This window comes from Lepisosteus oculatus, chromosome 3, assembly GCF_040954835.1.
Source record: "Lepisosteus oculatus isolate fLepOcu1 chromosome 3, fLepOcu1.hap2, whole genome shotgun sequence".
Taxonomy (NCBI): Eukaryota; Metazoa; Chordata; class Actinopteri; order Semionotiformes; family Lepisosteidae; genus Lepisosteus; species Lepisosteus oculatus.
In genome coordinates this window covers 5,824,708-5,844,182 of record NC_090698.1, presented here as the reverse complement: position 1 = coordinate 5,844,182, position 19,475 = coordinate 5,824,708, and the positions used below count along the sequence as shown (strand labels likewise).

The following is a 19,475-nucleotide window of genomic DNA, read 5'->3' as shown; positions in this document are numbered from 1 at the left end:
AGCAAAAAGAGCTCCTGATTCTATCAGATTATCACTATTCATATAAACTGTGCAAATGTTACAAGAAGCAGACTTAGTAGAAAAATAAACTAATATTTGAGTCTTCCTTAACCATAGCCAGGCCGTTCTCTCTTAACTGTGATTGGCAACATGTTCCTGTTAGTTCTCCTGATTTTGTTCGGCTGTGTTCATGTGAAGTGAAGAAGGGTCGAAGTCTGAGAACAGTCTATAAGAGCTTGCCAGATGAGATTAAACACGGACGCGACCTGGCAGGGCCTTGTTTTGGGAGAGGTATGGCTGTTTCTGAATCGGTTTTGGACAATGGGCTGGAATGTGCTTGGAGCAGAACAAACAACCACAGATGTGAAGTGGAGCATGCAGCTGGGTGGGTGGGGGGGGGGCAGACTGGGCTCTCTGGGATCACGGCAGCGGGTTGGGGTCACTGGGCTCCAGCTGTGGGGTCACACTGATGTACCCTCATATTGTCTTCTATGTTCTTGTTCTGCATGACCACAATGCAGCACAACATGTAAACAGTTCAGCTGGATCCCACTGATTCAAAATGTGAGTTTGTGCTGCTTTCCCAAAACAAGGGCCTCTTCCCCCCGACTCTCCACCCCCCCCCCTGCACTGTGTGCCTCTGGAGCGTCTGCTCTGTTTCCCTTTTAATTTCTGTAGCTTCTTCTTTCTCACGTTTTTCTCTTTGTTCCCTTTCTTTAAGTCCGCCTTGCCATGGAAAAGCCCTCCCAGTGTGAAAACAGCAGCAGCCCCAGTGCCCCTCTCTCCCCCTCTCCCTCCCTCATTGTATGGGCTCTGACAGGTGTGTAATAGGATGATTCATGATTGCCAGCCTCCCTTCTCCTCCCCCTGTTCTCCTTGCACTGGCTGGCAGCGAGTCTTCTCCCCGCACAAGCGAGTGCAATTCTGGCCCACACTCGGACGCAAATACTCAGTCTGATGAACACATGCACCGTGTGCTCTGCCAAGCTGCCGGTTCTCCCACTGCACTTACGATGTTTCATCACCGGAGCCTTAATTCAATCTGATCAGTTTGGGACGGGGAAGGGTATCTGTGGACATAATTCGACCCATCAAGCTTGTTTGGTTTTCCTGATCTCATTAGTTGAAGGATCTCATCCAACCATTTCTTAAAAGAACCCAGCTTCAGCCACTTGACAGGGTAACTTGTTCCGGACTTCCACAACCCTTTGTGTAAAGAATTGTCTCCTCTTCAGAGTTTCCATGTGGTTCCCACTTGTACCTTCTGCTTTATGTTTCACTGTTCATGCTGAGGAAATTTGCTGCATTGTCCCCTCGTAGTATTCTCTGTTCAAGACAACGGAGAGTTGGTTCCTTCAGCCTGACATGCCTACAAGCCCCAGCATGTATCTGGCTACTCTTCTCTGCACTGGTTCCAGAGCAACGGTATCTTCTCGATAATGTGGTGACGAAAGATGTGAACAATATTCTAAATAAGGCCTAACTAGTACCTCCTACAGTTTTTACACAGCATCTCTTTTCTCCCTGCAGTGGAGAGAGAGCACTACTTCCAGTCTGTTCTGTGTCATTGGCTGACTGGGACTGGGATGCCTCAAGCAGTGATTAACAATTTGAAGTCTTAACTTCTGTTTAGAGGGGATTGTGTTTGGTCGGGGTCTTTTTGTCCTGACAGGAGAGTGCAAACGTGCAACCCTACTGTTGCATGCTTCACCACGCCGATGGTGTGATGTTGCGATGTTGCCTCCATTACTTTCTGCGCCGGTAAAAAGCTCTGTGGTCTGTGGTCAGTCACGCAGGTAAGCGTTTGGTGCTCCCAAATTGGGGAGGCATGACCAGAGACAAGGTGGGCACTTCAAAATTCATTAAGACCTTGAGCTGCTAGAGGAAGGGCAGCTGGGAAGACTCTTTTGCGATTCCCAGCTGCGGCAGTATCAAAGGAGTGCAGTTATGGCACACACCTCATGGTGAGCATGACCCAGCCAGGGCTGAAATGCGATACGAACATGCGTCCGAATTCTTCTATATTACTTTCACACATGTCGATGATATATTTTATTACTCACTGGGACAGCATCATAGTACCCATTCTCCAGTCTGGCTGCCGGAGCTCAGGACGCCACATCGGCTCTTCCCCCATTGTGCTGTTACTGTACACTGACATCGGCAGCACTCGCTTCTGAAAGTGACACTGAAGTCACACAGAATAAAAACTGCGCGACTGTACAATCGCAGAACGTGTCTGCAGATTCAGTCTGCCACCTCCCAGTCGTGTCAGCCTGATCGTGACTTCGCAAACTGAGGCCAAGCTGAATTTTGTGAAGAAGGTTTGATGAATGGATTTAATCAACTAGTAATGTGAGTGATGTCCTTTTCTTTGTATTTTATCCAGAATGTTGTGTTTGGGTGGCATGGTGGAGCAGTGGTCAGCATTGTTACTGGGGCCTGGGTTCAGTTCCTGGGGTGCTGGCTGTGTGGAGTTTGTATGTTCTCCTGCGTTTCCTTCAGGTGCTCCAGTGTCCTCCCACAGTTCAAAGACATACTGTAAGATAGAAGTTCAAGCAGGTAGCTGCTTGTTGCGATGTTGTAGGCTGCAAAGGATCGAGGAAAGGTTTATTCCATGCGGAAAAGAAAAAGAGACACAACATTTTGGCTGTGGAGCCTTCTTCAGGTGCCCGGAGGTAGGTTAGGTTAATTGACTTCTGGGTAAACTGGCCCTGGTGTGTGTGTTTGTGTTTCTGTGTCCTGTGATGGACTGGCGTCCCATCCAGGCTGGATCGGCCATGCGCCCTTTGCTTGCCAGGAAACCCCACAACCCTGTAGTGGATAAAGTGGATGGATGTTTATAGCTTCTATCAGGCCACTGGTCTGTTTGTATTTTCAGAATGGTTTAAATAATTTTTTGGCAAGATATTACAGGCAAATTTGAATCATAATATGTCAGATGCCTTATTCAACAGCAACATTAGCACACAGAGCCTATGACTGGCAGGCATATGGACAGACATACGCTGACAGGAAGCAGGGATCATTCCTTATCTGAGGGTCATTGCCCTGGGGTCATGAAACTAGGCCGCTTCCTCTCGACCCCTGGCCTCCGTGAACTCTGACCCTTGCCTGAGGCCATATGCATCAATCATGGAGAGAGGGGGAACAAAAGTGTTTGAATTCATGTTTGACATGACTGAAGGCTTTAGCTTGAATTTGAACTTTGTACTGAGTCGCACTGTAGTTTGGGGCATGGAGGCAAGACAGCTGCTGAGAGGAGAAGAGTTTTTCTGGCTGGAAGGATGGGGAGAGGATAGCAGAAGAGATAGAGGGAAGATAGCAGGAGATGATATAGAGGGAGAGAGGACAGCAGGAGAGATGATATATAGGGAGAAAGGATAGCAAGAGAGATGATATAGAGGGAGAGAAGATAGTGGAAGAGATGATATACAGTAGAGGAAGAGATGGGGAGAATATAGGAGTGGTCCGCAGGCGTTGGGGAAGTGAGGTGGGAGACAGGAACAGGAAAGGCTGCAGAGACGCAAGTGGTGGGGGAATGGGAGAGGGAGAGATGGGGAGGAGAGACAGAACCACTGAGGAGGAAAAGAGGTTAAGGTGGGGGGGGAGAACTAAACATGTCATATAGTTTTAACAACCCCACTCGCCAAGGATGAGCACACTGCGTTTGAAAAAGAAGGGATTTTATTCTTATTCATCTTCAAATAAGTTCTTTATCATAAAAACGAGAGAAACCAGTAATGGCAGCAGCAGCTCGGGCCAGCCCCCCTGCGAGGGTCGTCCCTGAAACATGGAAGTCTTCTCTCCACCAGGGACCGGGAGGCGGAGAGGCCCCACGTACTGTCGCAGAGGAGTAGCAGGTGTGCTGTTGTGTAGCAGTGTGTGTGTAGTTGTGGAATTCTACGACGTGTGTAACTAGTGGTTCTATTGTGTACATGTACAGTGGCCTGTGTAGCTGTGCAGGTGATTAGTTGCGTTGTGTAGGTGTGTAACAGTGCCGTGGTAGGGTTTTGCTGCTGTACAGTAGCTAACTGCAGTTGTGTAGTGGTTTATCTGTAAAGATGCCCAGGGCTCAGAGACACCTCTGAAAGAGTTGTGTTTAAGCACTGACCTGTACCATGTTGTAATTTAATTTGAAATATTTATCCCGTCTTAAAGCAATGCCATAGGTGTTTAGGAATCACGTATTAAAAATCCTGAAAGGTTATTACTGGTAAGCCAATGCAGCAGAGCACGAGTTCAACAACGAAACTATGACCTCAGGGCACAAGAGGAAATTAAGAGGGACTGAAAATAGGAGGCACTTCTTTACACGGAGAGTGGCAGGTGTCTGAGTCCCTGCAGGCCGTGGCAGGACGAGACTCTGGAAGAGGGAGCAACTGAGTGTGCAAGCAGGACCGGCTGGAGCCCCTCTCTTTCGGTGGGCTGCGGAATAAGGACCCCCATCAGAAGAACACTCCTCTAACTGTCTCCTCTCTCTCCAGCCGTGCCTGTGACAGCAGGTGTGAAAGGTCGGATTTTAACAGTGAACTTTAAAGGCTGACGATTTTCCCAAGTTCGTTTCTGAGCTCTTCTCTTTTTGAAAAGTAGCAAGCGAAAATAAAACTTTTGTAAATGGAACTTTTCTTTTTTCTTGACATCACCCAGCCTGCAAGGTGTCAATCTTGGCGTATCTGGCTCCGGGTCCTGGCCTATTACCAGAGCCTGCACCTGGTAAAACCCGGGCTGGCTCTCAGAGCTGTGCGGCAGGCCTGTGCTCCTCCCTCCCTCCCTGGGACAGGTGAGGGCGGGGCTTGGGGAAACTGCAGAGCAGGTGCAGTGGTGTTGCTGGGCCAGCAGGTGGTGCTGTGCTCGGTCTTCAGGATTGGATCCACACGCTGTGCTTCCATATGGTGTGTCGCACTCCCCTGTCCACTTCCTGCAGGGTCCTGCTCTGCATTGTGGGAAGAGTGAGCCCCAGGCTTCAGATCAGTGCCAGGGGCTCTTTGGAAGCTTGGCCCACCTGTCCCTGGCGACATGCCCCGTGCTGTCAAAGCGTGCCAGTTGCGTGGGACGCTCCTCTGATGTGAGTAATTCTGGAGACAGGTCGCCGTAGCGCCCAGTGGCAGATTCCATGGATGGGGTGAACATGGCATTTTTCAGGGGCTTTGCTCATGAAAGAGAGCTGGACACCTTGGGGCCTGATGAAGAGACTAAAGAATGTCCAGTGCCTCAGTGTGTCAGTGTGATTGTGTCCACATGTCTCTGTAACAGTGGGTGTCCAGTGCCTCAGTGTGTCAGTGTGATTGTGTCCACATGTCTCTGTATCAGTGGGCGTGGATGTCCAGTGCCTCAGTGTGATTGTGTCAGATGTCTCTGTATCAGTGGATGTCCAGTGCCTCAGTGTGTCAGTGTGATTGTGTCCACATGTCTCTGTAACAGTGGGTGTCCAGTGCCTCAGTGTGTCAGTGTGATTGTGTCCACATGTCTCTGTATCAGTGGGCATGGATGTCCAGTGCCTCAGTGTGATTGTGTCCACATGTCTCTGTATCAGTGGATGTCCAGTGCCTCAGTGTGTCAGTGTGATTGTGTCCACATGTCTCTGTATCAGTGGGTGTCCAGTGCCTCAGTGTGTCAGTGTGATTGTGTCCACATGTCTCTGTATCAGTGTGCGTGGATGCCCAGTGCCTCAGTGTGTCAGTATGATTGTGTCCACATGTCTCTGTATCAGTGGATGTCCAGTGCCTCAGTGTGTCAGTGTGATTGTGTCCACATGTCTCTGTATCAGTGGGTGTCCAGTGCCTCAGTGTGTCAGTGTGATTGTGTCCACATGTCTCTGTATCAGTGGATGTCCAGTGCCTCAGTGTGTCAGTGTGATTGTGTCCACATGTCTCTGTAACAGTGGGTGTCCAGTGCCTCAGTGTGTCAGTATGATTGTGTCCACATGTCTCTGTATCAGTGGATGTCCAGTGCCTCAGTGTGTCAATGTGATTGTGTCCACATGTCTCTGTATCAGTGGGCATGGATGTCCAGTGCCTCAGTGTGTCAGTGTGATTGTGTCCACATGTCTCTGTATCAGTGGGCGTGGATGTCCAGTGCCTCAGTGTGATTGTGTCCACATGTCTCTGTATCAGTGGGCGTGGATGTCCAGTGCCTCAGTGTGTCAGTGTGATTGTGTCCACATGTCTCTGTAACAGTGGGTGTCCAGTGCCTCAGTGTGTCAGTGTGATTGTGTCCACATGTCTCTGTATCAGTGGATGTCCAGTGCCTCAGTGTGTCAGTGTGATTGTGTCCACATGTCTCTGTAACAGTGGGTGTCCAGTGCCTCAGTGTGTCAGTGTGATTGTGTCCACATGTCTCTGTAACAGTGGGTGTCCAGTGCCTCAGTGTGTCAGTGTGATTGTGTCCACATGTCTCTGTATCAGTGTGCGTGGATGTCCAGTGCCTGTGCTCCAAGGAGGGGGTCTGGCGGAGTTGCAGAGGTGGGTGCAGTGTGCAGCAGCATGGCAGGGTGAGGAGGAGGGTAGGGGGGCAGTGGAGAGGGGTGTCGCAGCGAGGGGGTGGTGTGGGGGGGCAGGTGGGCAGGCGAAGGGTATCCTGGCTGGGGCAGGACTCCCCTGGGGTAGTCTGTGGGCAGACCCGTCACTCCCTGGAGAGCTGGAGAGAGAGGGAGAGGGGTGATTAATGAGCACTGCAGATGAATGGCTGCTCTTCCTCTCTCCACTAATCTACCCCCCTCTTCCTCAACCTCCCCCGCTTTCTCCTTCCCTGTGCCTCCCACTCCTCTCCTCTCTCCTCTCTCCTTCCTCGAACTCCCTGCAACCCTCTCCCTCCTCCTCTCACCCGCTGTCCTGATGCCCAGGTGTGTGGTGCCCTCCAGGCCGTAGCCCGCCACGCCCGCACCCTCGGGGCTGTAGGGAGCGCCCTGACCTGCAGGGGGAGACAGACGCCGCGTCAACCGAGGGGGTCACACAGTCGTCACGCAGAGCGCTGCGATTCAGGAGGAGGACAAGGGTGGGCTGCCACTGTCCTTTGACTCGACAGCGAATGAAACTGAGGGGTCGAGAGACACACACACACACACACACACACACACGACGGGATGGCACACACCTGAGCGGTTGGACTGGTCTATCATGGGCTGCACTATCCTGCGCCTGGCGTTGATGAACCTGGGGGAGAGGAAGGAAGACCTGGATCGAGAATCCGCATGGGAGCCAGTGACGGAGAAGGAGAGCCTGGGCGTGTCTCAGGTACTGAATAGACTGGCCGGGCGGAGGCACAAGCAGGAGAGCGAGAGAGGGGCAGCGAGTCTGGGAAGGCTGATCTATTGATCACTGATCAGACTGACTAGGGGCTGGGCTATAGGGTGGTGAAAGAGCTGTTGCTGCAAGGCTGTGAAGCTGGATGGGGAGAGAGATCATGGAATGGCCTTTCTTACTGACCGCTGCTGAATAGAGTTTGGACTGACCAGTTGTTGACCTGCAGGATGGTGAGGCCGGTGTCCTGGGCCAGCTGCTTCTTCTGCTCCTCCGAGGGGTACGGGTGCTGAGAGAGGACAAACGGAGCCGGGTCACACAGCGGAACGCACATGTCTTTCTCCTCTTTTCAGGTCGTAGTTTCCTGCATCTCCCCCCAGTTCGATTGTTTCCTGTTCTGATTCTTGAAACCGTGATGAGTTTGAGGAGGAATGTTTTGTTTAATACCTGAGTGTTTTTATAGGGCAGCAGAAAGTGTATCTCTGTCTCTCATTCTCCCTGCTGGCAGTGGAAGTACAGGCCAGGTCTGCCTGTGTCCAGTTTCTATGGCCAGGCTGTGGTCACTGAGCCTGTCCTCTCTGGACAGCCAGGTCTGCCTGTGTCCAGTGTCTATGGCCAGGCTGTGGTCACTGAGCCTGTCCTCTCTGGACAGCCAGGTCTGTCTGTGTCCAGTGTCTATGGCCAGGCTGTGGTCACTGAGCCTGTCCTCTCTGGACAGTCAGGTCTGCCTGTGTCCAGTGTCTATAGTCCCTCCGCAGGATGTCTGGTCTCATGAGGGCCCGGGACGTGAGTCCCAGTGGATCAGCTGGTGCTGTTTGTTTTGCGGAGTGATCTGGCTCTTTTCCTCTTCCTGTCTGCACCTCGCCTCTCTACCCCTCTCTCCTTATCCCACCCCCCTTCCTCTGTGATGAGGCGGTTAATTGTGTGGAAGTAATCTCTCTTTGTTGTATGAGAATGTCGTTAGAGCCGCTTCAATTAGCCACTAATTACCATTCGCTCATTAACAGACCTTTAGCTAACTAGCCACAGAGAATAACTGCTCTGTCTCCCTGGTGATCTGAGCTCTCTTATTGTCTCTCCCTTTCCCTCCTGCCTGTTCTTCCCTCTCTCCCCAGCTCCTCTCCCTGTCCTCCTGCCTGTTCCTCCCTCTACCCCCCCCACTCCCCAGCTCCTCTCCCTGTCCTCCTGCATGTTCCTTCCTCTCCCTGTCCTCCTGCCTGTTCCTCCCTCTACCCCCCCCACTCCCCAGCTCCTCTCCCTGTCCTCCTGCCTGTTCCTCCCTCTACCCCCCCCACTCCCCAGCTCCTCTCCCTGTCCTCCTGCCTGTTCCTCCCTCTACCCCCCCCACTCCCCAGCTCCTCTCCCTGTCCTCCTGCCTGTTCCTCCCTCTACCCCCCCACTCCCCAGCTCCTCTCCCTGTCCTCCTGCCTGTTCCTCCCTCTACCCCCCCACTCCCCAGCTCCTCTCCCTGTCCTCCTGCCTGTTCCTCCCTCTACCCCCCCCACTCCCCAGCTCCTCTCCCTGTCCTCCTGCCTGCCTGCATCACTCCTCTCTGCTCGGGTTCTTACAGACAGGTGCTGGAAGAGCCAGGCCCTCATGATGTTTGTTGCTACTTTGGGGAAGATCCCTCGTTTCTTGTTGTTTTTCTTCTCTCTGTCTGTCTCGTCCTCTTCCCCTGTGCTGGGAGATGCAACGCTGGTGTCTAGGAGGTCACCTGGAATACAGTAGGTGATGATATTAGACATACAGACAGTACAAACTCACAGGGCAGACACAGACAATGCATCAGTGCCTTTGCAGCAGTGCAAACAGTGCAGACAGGGCGGGCTCGCAGGGCAGGCACGCAGACAGGGCAGGCACGCAGACAGCGCAGACTCGCAGACAGCACACACAGACAGCGCAGGCACGCAGACTCACAGACAGCGCAGGCTCACAGACAAAATATATGCAGATAGTAGCAAGAGACAAACAAATAGTATAGACGGGCAAAATATGTCCATTTCCCATCTTCTTCTAGATAGCAATTGTTGGGATAGTACATCAGCATGTGTTAGTAAGTCAGGATGTCTATATCTGTCATTGTATCAGTGTGGCGTCATGATAACGTGTATGTGTTTCAGGGGAGGAGTTGTCAGTGTATCGGTCTAGATGTGTGTCCAGTATGAACTGCCCCTCTGTACCGTTGTCACTGCAGTTGTCAGTGCTGTGGGAGGGGAGGCCGCAGGATGAGGGTCCTGGTGTCCCTGAGGGGGTCGACACGCAATCCTCTGGGTCCCGGAGCCACGAAGCGTTCTGCGGAGCGAGAGAGAGACAGGTCACCCACCTGCACCAGCGCCTCTTCCTCGGGGCGCTGTGCTGACATGACTCACCTGGTCTGACAGACTGGTGCAGGAACCAGCAAAGTCCTCCAGGTCCGACTTGGACCCGCCCTCCCGGTCATCAAGCACCAGGTCTGTGGGCATCTTCCCTTTCAGACAGGTGATGTAGCGGTGGCAGAAGTTATCACACAGGTCATGGACCTGACAGAGAAACATGTGGTGGTGGAGAGAGAGTTTGGTTAATACACACACTGTACAGAGAGTATACAGAGAGAGAGGGGTCCATACACACACTGCACTGAGAGAGAGGAGTCTATATACTGTACTGAGAGAGATGGGTCCATACACACACTGCACTGAGAGAGAGGAGTCTATATACTGTACTGAGAGAGAGGGGTCCATACACACACTGCACTGAGAGAGAGGAGTCTATATACTGTACTGAGAGAGAGGGGTCCATACACACACTGCACTGAGAGAGAGGAGTCTATATACTGTACTGAGAGAGAGGGGTCCATACACACACTGCACTGAGAGAGAGGAGTCTATATACTGTACTGAGAGAGAGGGGTCCATACACACACTGCACTGAGAGAGAGGAGTCTACACACCCCCTGTACCAGGACATAAAGGGGTCTTTACACACAACTGTATCCAGAATGAGAGGGGGGCTATACACGCACAGTGCTGAGAGAGAGGGGTCTATACACACACTGTGCTGAGAGAGAAGACTTAACACACACCGTACCGAGAGAGAGGGGTCTATACACACACTGTGCTGAGAGAGAAGACTGTTAACACACACCGTACCGAGAGAGAAGACTGTTCACACACACTGTACCGAGAGAGAGGGGTCTATACACACACTGTTAATAAATGGACACAGCCCATTGCCAAGCTGCCTTTACTGTGACCAGCTCTCACTCACCTTCTCCAGCTCCAGCAGGTGAAACCGCAGCACCTGTATGGCTTGTATCATCTGCAGGAGACAGGGAGGAGAGATGGAAGCACAGGGATATTCCGATATTCCTCTTTCCTGACCTGCCCTCTGCCTGCTTAGTGACTGGTAACAAACTCATAACAAATCAAATCCCAGTCTCTCGCTACTCTGCAGCAGTGCCTGCATTCTGTGCTGCTGGGTGGGCAAATTCTCTCCCCAGTCTAAAAATCCTCCAGGGACTCCTAGAGGAAGTCAGGAAGTCAGGATTACTGTGTGGAATAACTGTCATATTGCGTTTCTCAATGTAGGGGGCTCAGTCGGGTTACCCACTGCGAAGGCAGCAACAGGGTGTCTTCATTCTGACCTCACACCTAACAAAGGGTTAGACAGAGCAGAAGAGTTAATGCGTCAGTGAGGTCTGTCCGTCATACCAGGTTGTCCAGTTCTGGGTTGGAAGAAAACAGAGGCTTTTCTGAGCGGATCTGAAACAGAAAAACAATAATATCAGCAACAGTAATTATAATAATAATAATAATTGCTTACACTTATATAGCGCTTTTCTGGACACTCCACTCAAAGCGCTTTACAGGTAATGGGGATCCCCTCCACCACCACCAATGTGCAGCATCCACCTGGATGATGCGACGGCAGCCATAGTGCGCCAGAACGCTCACCACACATCAGCTATCAGTGGGGAGGAGAGCAGAGTAATGTAGCCAATTCATAGAGGGGGATTATTAGGAGGCCATGATGGGGTAAAGGCCAGGGGGGAAATTTGGCCAGGACACCGGGGTTACACCCCTACTCTTTTCGAGAAGCGCCCTGGGATTTTTAATGACCACAGAGAGTCAGGACCTCGGTTTTACGTCTCATCCGAAGGACGGCGCCTGTTTACAGTATAGTGTCCCCATCACTATACTGGGGCATTAGGACCCACATGGACCACAGGGTGAGCGCCCCCTACTGGCCCCACAAACACCTCTTCCAGCAGCAACCTTAGTAATTAGAAGTCAGGGCAGTGGTTGATGGAGTCTTCAGTCAGTGTGTCGTTTCATCACTGTGGCTGTTGGTTAGTGGAGTGTTGAGTCAGTATAATAGTGTATCAGTGTTCAGTCCATCACTGTGGCTGTTGGTTAGTAGAGTCTAGAGTGTTACCCTGTATTGGGCACCAGTATGTGATTCAGTGCATTCAATTGTCAGGGTGCCTTAATATACCAGCGACATGAGTATGTCAGGGCCTCAGTGCATCAGTGCACTTCTCTCAGTGTCTCACTGTCTCACTGTCTCAGTGCATTAGTGCCCAGGACCTGTTTGGCGAATGCAGCAATGTCCTCGTTGAAGGAGTCAGAGGAGCAGACGTCGCTGTGTGAGGTCAGGGCGGCTGGCTCGCGGGGTGAGCAGGTGGCCAGTTCACACTTCTCAAACACCAGCGCCAGCAGTGGGAACAGCGGGTGTCTGTGGGGACACATACAAATACAGCTCTAACACGGTCGCGGTGCTGGCAGTGCACCTGTGAATTAGCACACCGACGAGGCCATGCGACACCTACCCATAAATCTGGTCCTTGTGGTGTTTGAGTCCATCGCCCCCCCGGTGAGAGGCGTAGTGGGGAGTCTGGCTCAGTGGGGGAGCGATTGGGCGGATGGTCATAACGTCGCTGAACCCCCCTCCACATGCTGTCTCCACTGAGGGGTACTGCAGCACATCCTCATACTGAGAGAGAAGGACACACAGGGGTCAGGGGTCAACGCACACCCTGACACCGCACCGAGAGAGACAGACACACTGGGGTCAGTCCACACCCTGACACCGCACCGAGAGAGACAGACACACTGGGGTCAGTCCACACCCTGACACCACACCGAGAGAGAGACACACTGGGGTCAGTCCACACCCTGACACCGCACCGAGAGAGACAGACACACTGGGGTCAGTCCACACCCTGACACCACACTGAGAGAGACGGACACACTGGGGTCAGTCCACACCCTGACACCACACTGAGAGAGACAGACACACTGGGGTCAGTCCACACCCTGACACCACACTGAGAGAGACAGACACACTGGGGTCAGTCCACACTCTGACACCACACCGAGAGAGACAGACACACTGGGGTCAGTCCACACCCCGACACCACACCGAGAGAGACAGACACACTGGGGTCAGTCCACACCCTGACACCACACCGAGAGAGACAGACACACTGGGGTCAGTCCACACCCTGACACCACACTGAGAGAGACAGACACACGGGTCAGTCCACACCCCGACACCACACTGAGAGAGACAGACACACTGGGGTCAACGCACACCCTGACACCACACTGAGAGAGACAGACACACTGGGGTCAACGCACACCCTGACACCGCACCGAGAGAGACAGACACACTGGGGTCAGTCCACACCCCGACACCACACCGAGAGAGACAGACACACTGGGGTCAGTCCACACCCTGACACCACACCGAGAGAGACAGACACACTGGGGTCAGTCCACACCCCGACACCACACCGAGAGAGACGGACACACTGGGGTCAGTCCACACCCTGACACCACACCGAGAGAGACAGACACACTGGGGTCAACGCACACCCTGACACCACACTGAGAGAGACAGACACACTGGGGTCAACGCACACCCTGACACCGCACCGAGAGAGACAGACACACTGGGGTCAGTCCACACCCCGACACCACACCGAGAGAGACAGACACACTGGGGTCAGTCCACACCCTGACACCACACCGAGAGAGACAGACACACTGGGGTCAGTCCACACCCCGACACCACACCGAGAGAGACGGACACACTGGGGTCAGTCCACACCCTGACACCACACCGAGAGAGACAGACACACTGGGGTCAGTCCACACCCCGACACCACACCGAGAGAGACAGACACACTGGGGTCAGTCCACATCCTGACACCACACCGAGAGAGACAGACACACTGGGGTCAGTCCACACCCCGACACCACACCGAGAGAGACAGACACACTGGGGTCAGTCCACACCCCGACACCACACCGAGAGAGACAGACACACTGGGGTCAGTCCACACCCCGACACCACACCGAGAGAGACAGACACACTGGGGTCAGTCCACATCCTGACACCACACCGAGAGAGACAGACACACTGGGGTCAGTCCACACCCCGACACCACACCGAGAGAGACAGACACACTGGGGTCAGTCCACACCCCGACACCACACCGAGAGAGACAGACACACTGGGGTCAGTCCACACCCTGACACCACACCGAGAGAGACAGACACACTGGGGTCAGTCCACACCCCGAGACCACACCGAGAGAGACAGACACACAGGGGTGAGTCCACACCCCGACACCACACCGAGAGAGACAGACACACTGGGGTCAGTCCACACCCTGACACCACACTGAGAGAGACAGACACACTGGGGTCAAGGGTCAGTCCACACCCTGACACCACACCGAGAGAGACAGACACACTGGGGTCAGTCCACACCCTGACACCGCACCGAGAGAGACAGACACACTGGGGTCAGGGGTCAACGCACACCCTGACACCGCACTGAGAGAGACGGACACACGGGTCAGTCCACACCCTGACACTGCACTGAGAGACAGACAGATACACTGGGGTCAAGGGTCAGTCCACACCCTGACACCGCACCGAGAGAGACGGACACACTGGGGTCAGTCCACACCCTGACTGAACACTGCTAAATGAAACTGCAAGAAGCTGGGAAGACAAAACAAGGAAAGTGGGAGAGAGAGACTGTGAGATGTGGGGGAAGACATTAAAGAGAGAAGGAGAGGCACTTCTGACAGAGCCATGTGTGGGAGGACCGTTAGTAGTTAGTGTCTCTCCTCCTCATTAATTTGTTTCAACTCCAGCTCTCTTTGATGTGCATTTCAACCCCCCTCCTTTCACCAGCTCACTGATATTGTACAAGACATCACAGCAGCCTGCAAGCACAAACATATCCTGCACACCCTGACACAGACTCACAGTACTCAACACTACACTACACACTGATGTACACTGCACCCTGATACAGACTCACACTACTCAACACTACACTACACACTGATGTACACTGCACCCTGATACAGACTGACAGCACACACACACTGCACACTGACACAGACTGACAGCACACACACACTGCACACTGACACCACTCACATTACACACCCACACACACTAACAGCACTCATGCTGAACACTGAAAGACTGACAGCCCTCACACATGGCAAGAGAGTCTATACCAGCAGATCAGATCTCAGGACAGAGATTATGAAGTATACTGTATACAGAGAGAGAGTCTATAATGACAGAACTGGTCTCGCAATCGATCGATCCCCTTTTATTCCAGAGCTGGTGCTGGAGTCGGCCGTGTGGTACACGGGTCCCAGACAGGAACTCTTGATCGCTCTCCCCCACAGGAGGGGGGAGGATGGACAGGCGCTACACGGACACACCCGGCTGGTGTGAACTCTAACGCGGCTGCTTCGGCTCCGTTTTCCGCTGTTTTTCTGCAGTGTGCCGTAAAGCGCCCCGTGGGGACCGGTCTCGCAGGCGCAGTGTGAGAAGTTGTTGACTAACTGCCAGCGCTAGTTGCATTGCAGCTGGTGTTGGGGATGACGCGCACGGGAAAGTTAGGGCTCTGCCACCGGCTGTGGAGCGGCCACGCGGGGGTGACGTGTGCCCGCAGCGGTTCTCCCTACCGCTTCGCGAGTGGGTGGGTGCGGCGCTGATGGCCGACAGGAACGGGTGCCAAACGCCTTGTGGACGCAGGCCGCTGTCTCCGGAGCCCCCGGGTCATCACACACACACACAAGCCCAAGCCACTCTTTTTCTTCATCGCCCGGGGGGTCTCCAGAAGCTTTCGCGCAATTAGCAGTCCGCTACAACCAATCAATCAATTAATGCCAGCAGCAGCGCTCATTTAAGCTGTATTGCCATCGGCTGATGTTCAATCAGGGGAAAAACACAAATCCGTGTTCTGATCGATCGATCGATAAGACGGCACAGCGAGTGTGTGCGGGCGCACGCTGGGTTGAGTTAACGAGTTTCTGACAGGAGCGGCTGTCCGACCGGACCGGAGCGCGCAGAGACCCGGGCTCCCAGGGGCGGACTCTCCGGCAGTGTGGACAAGCGCGGGACTCGACGGCGCAGGAGCCCGACTTTCCCCCAGTTTGCCTCTCTGTCCTAGTCTGAGCGGTACCAGCAACGGCGGTAGACGAACCCCGGTAGGAACGGTGACCCCCTAACTCTCCAGCTGGCTGCCCGAGCGGGGAGCGGCGACGCGACCGGGGGCAGCAGGCTCCCAGCTCGGCGGCTGCCCTGGGTGTCTGGATCAGCTGTGCCCGCGCGGAGCGCAATTAGAGCGTTAATTAGAGTATCTGTTTACAGCGCCAGCCCGCAGACGGGCGACAAGCCGAGCGCCTCGGATTCACTGTAGCAAAAAAGTTGACCTACATACCGAGTCCGTCTCTCGCTCCCTCCCCTCCCCGCGTTTCCCCCACGCTCTCCGTGGAATTTCCCTGCGCGTGTCAGTGACGGGGACCCTAAATTCGGCCAAGTCCCCTTGGGGTGGCCAAGAATCACCCCCCCAGAACTTGACCTCGACATCTAGGGCAGTACCAGCCATCTTATTAGTCGTAGATAAATGACGGTGATTCATTTTAATTTCAAGAAGCAGCGCGATATTGCTCACAATGTGTTCTACCGCTATCGGCACTGCAAGTTCGCGTCTCCTTGTTATTCTGATAATGTTTATCAGAATTAATCCGTGACCTATATACAGGTACGTGCTGGCTAACTTGTCAGCGGGCGGCTTTAAGCGGGCCAGCCCTGTGTCCGGGTCGGGACCCGGGTTCTGCCAGACCGGTACCGCGGCCGGACTCGGGGACTGGTCCTCCCGCACGCCGGCGCTCGGCGCTCTCCTGCTGGGCTCGGCCGCGGCGAGAGGTCCGAGTCGGTCAGAGAGACGAGGGGAAAGCGAAAGAGTCAGAACCGGCCAGACCTCCCCCCCCAAAAAAACAGAAAAATTCAAGGCTGAGCCGGGAACCTCCACTAGCATCGCGCGTTAACGTGCAGGCTGAGAGGAAAGGACAGAAGACGGATTCACCGTGGCCGCGGCGCCGAGAGACGGGGGACCTACCCTGCTCTCCATCAACGCGAGTGCAGCCGGCTGCCCGGCGGACGGACGGCACGGCGGAGCCGCAGTCCAGCGCTCCGGGCTCCGGGCTCCGGGTGCCTGTGTCCAGACAGGCGAGCCGAGACGGCGGTCCCGATGCCGCTCGCAGCGATCCTGGGCGGAAATGTGGAAAACGGTGGCCCCCACAGCTCGGTACAGCGGGGTCCGGTCCGCTCACGGGCGGGCGAGACAGTCCTGTCAAAGAGAGGAATCTAATAGCGCCTCCAGAGCAGCCGCGTTTCCCCCTGACCAGCGCGTCCGGCGGTGACCATAGCCGGAACCATTCCCATCCGAGATTAATAATAATAACCAGAAGAAGAAGAATTCTGCTTATTGCCGCCGTTGTCGCCCGGCTGTGTTCATCCTGTATGCGCGGAAGAACAGTCGGATGATCGGCGGGGAAATGCCCCCTTCTCCCCCTCGGCCCGAGCTGCGGCTCGGTCCGGTTCGGGCGGTGCTCGGTGTCGGGCGGGGCCGGGCGCTGGTCCGGGGCTGACCGGGACTCTTCCTCCCCTCGCTGGAGCGGAGTGATGTCGGCGTGCCTTTTGGCCGCTCCCGCTGTCCATCAACACGAGCAGGCGACGGGGATGGAATCTGTCACTGCGAAATGAGCGATGAGCTTTGAAGACCTGCGGGGGGGGGTCTCTTCAGCGCGCGCACACACACACACACACGGCGTCCCCGTCTCTCGCAGCGCGTGCGGACCGCTCTCTCCCCTGACACTGACACTGCCACACGGCGGCGCGGCCCGGGGCGACATCGTCCCTCTGTCGTCACCTCCGCGGGACAGCTGTCCGGCCGCGGACTGGCTAAATAATAATGATGATGATTAATATCCTGCCCTCCCTTTCTCCTGCATACTGAAAGAGAATAATTATTAACATCAATCTCGCTTTCCTACTCCAGTATCTGAATACTATCATAATCTTAGCATTGTCCTGTTATTATTAATAATAATAAAATAATAATAATATTTTATTATTATTATTTATTTTACTGGACCACGATCTTGCCTTTGTTGGAAAAAGACGCTGTAACTGGACCCGAAAGTTAAACAAAAAGGTACTAAACCAAGAAGCAATGTTATGTGCTGTGGAGTGACAGTCTGAGTTGTGACAGTGTCTGTACAGTGACAGTACACAGTGGCAGTCTGTAGTGACAGTGTCTGTACAGTGACATTGTGCAGTGACAGTCGATATAGTGGTAGTTGTCTGTTCAGTGACAGTCTGTGATGTACCTGTGATGTGCTTGTGGCAGGACTTGACACCAGGTTCTCCGGTCTGAACCGTAAATATCATCACATTATTATCCCAGCCTTTAAATCTCCTCTTTAAGTTTACCAGGGGTGTATGTCTAAAAATACAAGTGTGGAAGGAAAGGCCAGTTGTGCAAAGAAATGTCTACCGAAGAGAACCAGTAGCAGGGGGTGCCAGTGGTTGTGTCTGACCGGTGTGTCCTACCCTGGACACTGCATATGGCTGAGAGCTCACCCGGGGGATCACTGAACGCTGATCCCCGTGTTTGAAATTTGAGACAGACGACAGAAGCAGTCAGATGTGTCCCTCGTATGTTTTTGACATGAATGTGCTGGTTTGCACCTCTACGAGTTTCTTAAATATTTAAGTTTGCATTCCTGAAATCATGCAGATCAAGTCCCTCCACTCCTATCCCTCTTCTCCCTCCCTCTCTCCCTCTTCTCTCTCTTCCTCTTCATCTCCTCTTTCACTCTTACACTCTTACTCCTCCTCTCTCTCCCATCCTCCTGAGAGTTGAGATGAGACTGGGCGGGGGGGTTGCCATTACTTCCTCTGACTGTTGTTATTAGCGAGATGGATGGGCACTCTGTTTATCCTTGGACCTCGGAACGATTACTGCCATCGAAGTGATGGATTGAGGGGGAGCGGGAGAGAAGGAGAATCCATCATCTCCTTAATCTGCTTGTCTTCCTTCCAGAGAGGGGAGGGGAGGGTGGAGGGATAAGGTAAATAAATGTGATTTAATGCCAATGAATTTTCCCTCTCCTCTCATCCTGGTGCTAGTTTTTTCTATGGTTCTCTCCTTTGTGAGGGGCTTCGGGACACAGGCAGGATTCACAAGTGGCTGGAAGCACTGTAAACGCTGTATCGCAGTGCCATTGCACAGCACCTGTTTCCTCCAGGTTTTACTGGTCACCTTGGTTTCTCAATGTGATTTAGTCACAGTGTCAGACTCCCAGTGCACAGCTGTGTGATCCAGTCTTGGTGTACCAGTATTTCCAGACTCCCAGTGCACAGCATTGAGATCCAGTCTAGGTGTGCCAGTGTTTCCAGACTCCCAGTGCACAGCTGTGTGATCCAGTCTTGGTGTGCCAGTGTTCCCAGTCAAACTCCCAGTGCACAGCAGTGTGATCCAGTCTAGGTGTGCCAGTGTTTCCAGACTCCCAGTGCACAGCAGTGCAATCCAGTCTAGGTGTGCCAGTGTTTCCAGACTCGCAGTGTGATCCAGTCTAGGTGTGCCAGTGTTCCCAATCAGACTCCCAGTGTGCAGCAGTGTGATCCAGTCTAGGTGTGCCAGTGTTCCCAGTCAGACTCCCAGTGCACAGCAGTGTGATCCAGTCTAGGTGTGCCAGTGTTTCCAGACTTGCAGTGCGATCCAGTCTAGGTGTGCCAGTGTTTCCAGACTCGCGGTGTGATCCAGTCTAGGTGTGCCAGTGGGAGTATCACAGGTGCTTTGAGCTCACAGCCCAGGTGAGCTGCCTCTCCCGAGAGCAGGACCCGCCGCCTCTCTGACCGTGGCCGA

At 53.7% G+C, this 19,475-nt stretch overlaps 1 protein-coding gene across 2 annotated transcripts; it reads right to left on the bottom strand.

Moving 5' to 3' along the window:
* Positions 1-3,669: 3,669 nt before the first annotated feature.
* On the bottom strand, positions 3,670-17,445 carry meis3 (myeloid ecotropic viral integration site 3). Of its 2 annotated transcripts, XR_011185715.1 has the most exons (13): positions 16,662-17,445; positions 12,049-12,212; positions 11,807-11,954; positions 10,931-10,981; positions 10,488-10,538; positions 9,611-9,760; positions 9,422-9,533; positions 8,810-8,955; positions 7,454-7,530; positions 7,096-7,154; positions 6,826-6,912; positions 5,382-6,639; positions 3,670-5,333 (listed from the first exon to the last, which is right to left on the bottom strand). XR_011185715.1 is itself a non-coding variant. In XM_069186410.1 (12 exons), the coding sequence occupies exons 1-12, from the start codon at positions 16,671-16,673 to the stop codon at positions 6,404-6,406; spliced, it is 1,293 nt and encodes a 430-aa protein (XP_069042511.1). In that variant the 5' UTR covers positions 16,674-17,445; the 3' UTR covers positions 3,670-6,403. The 2 variants fall into 2 exon arrangements, 1 of the variants encoding a protein (XP_069042511.1); XM_069186410.1 differs by having other exon boundaries at positions 3,670-6,639.
* Between the last annotated feature and the right edge of the window lie 2,030 nt (positions 17,446-19,475).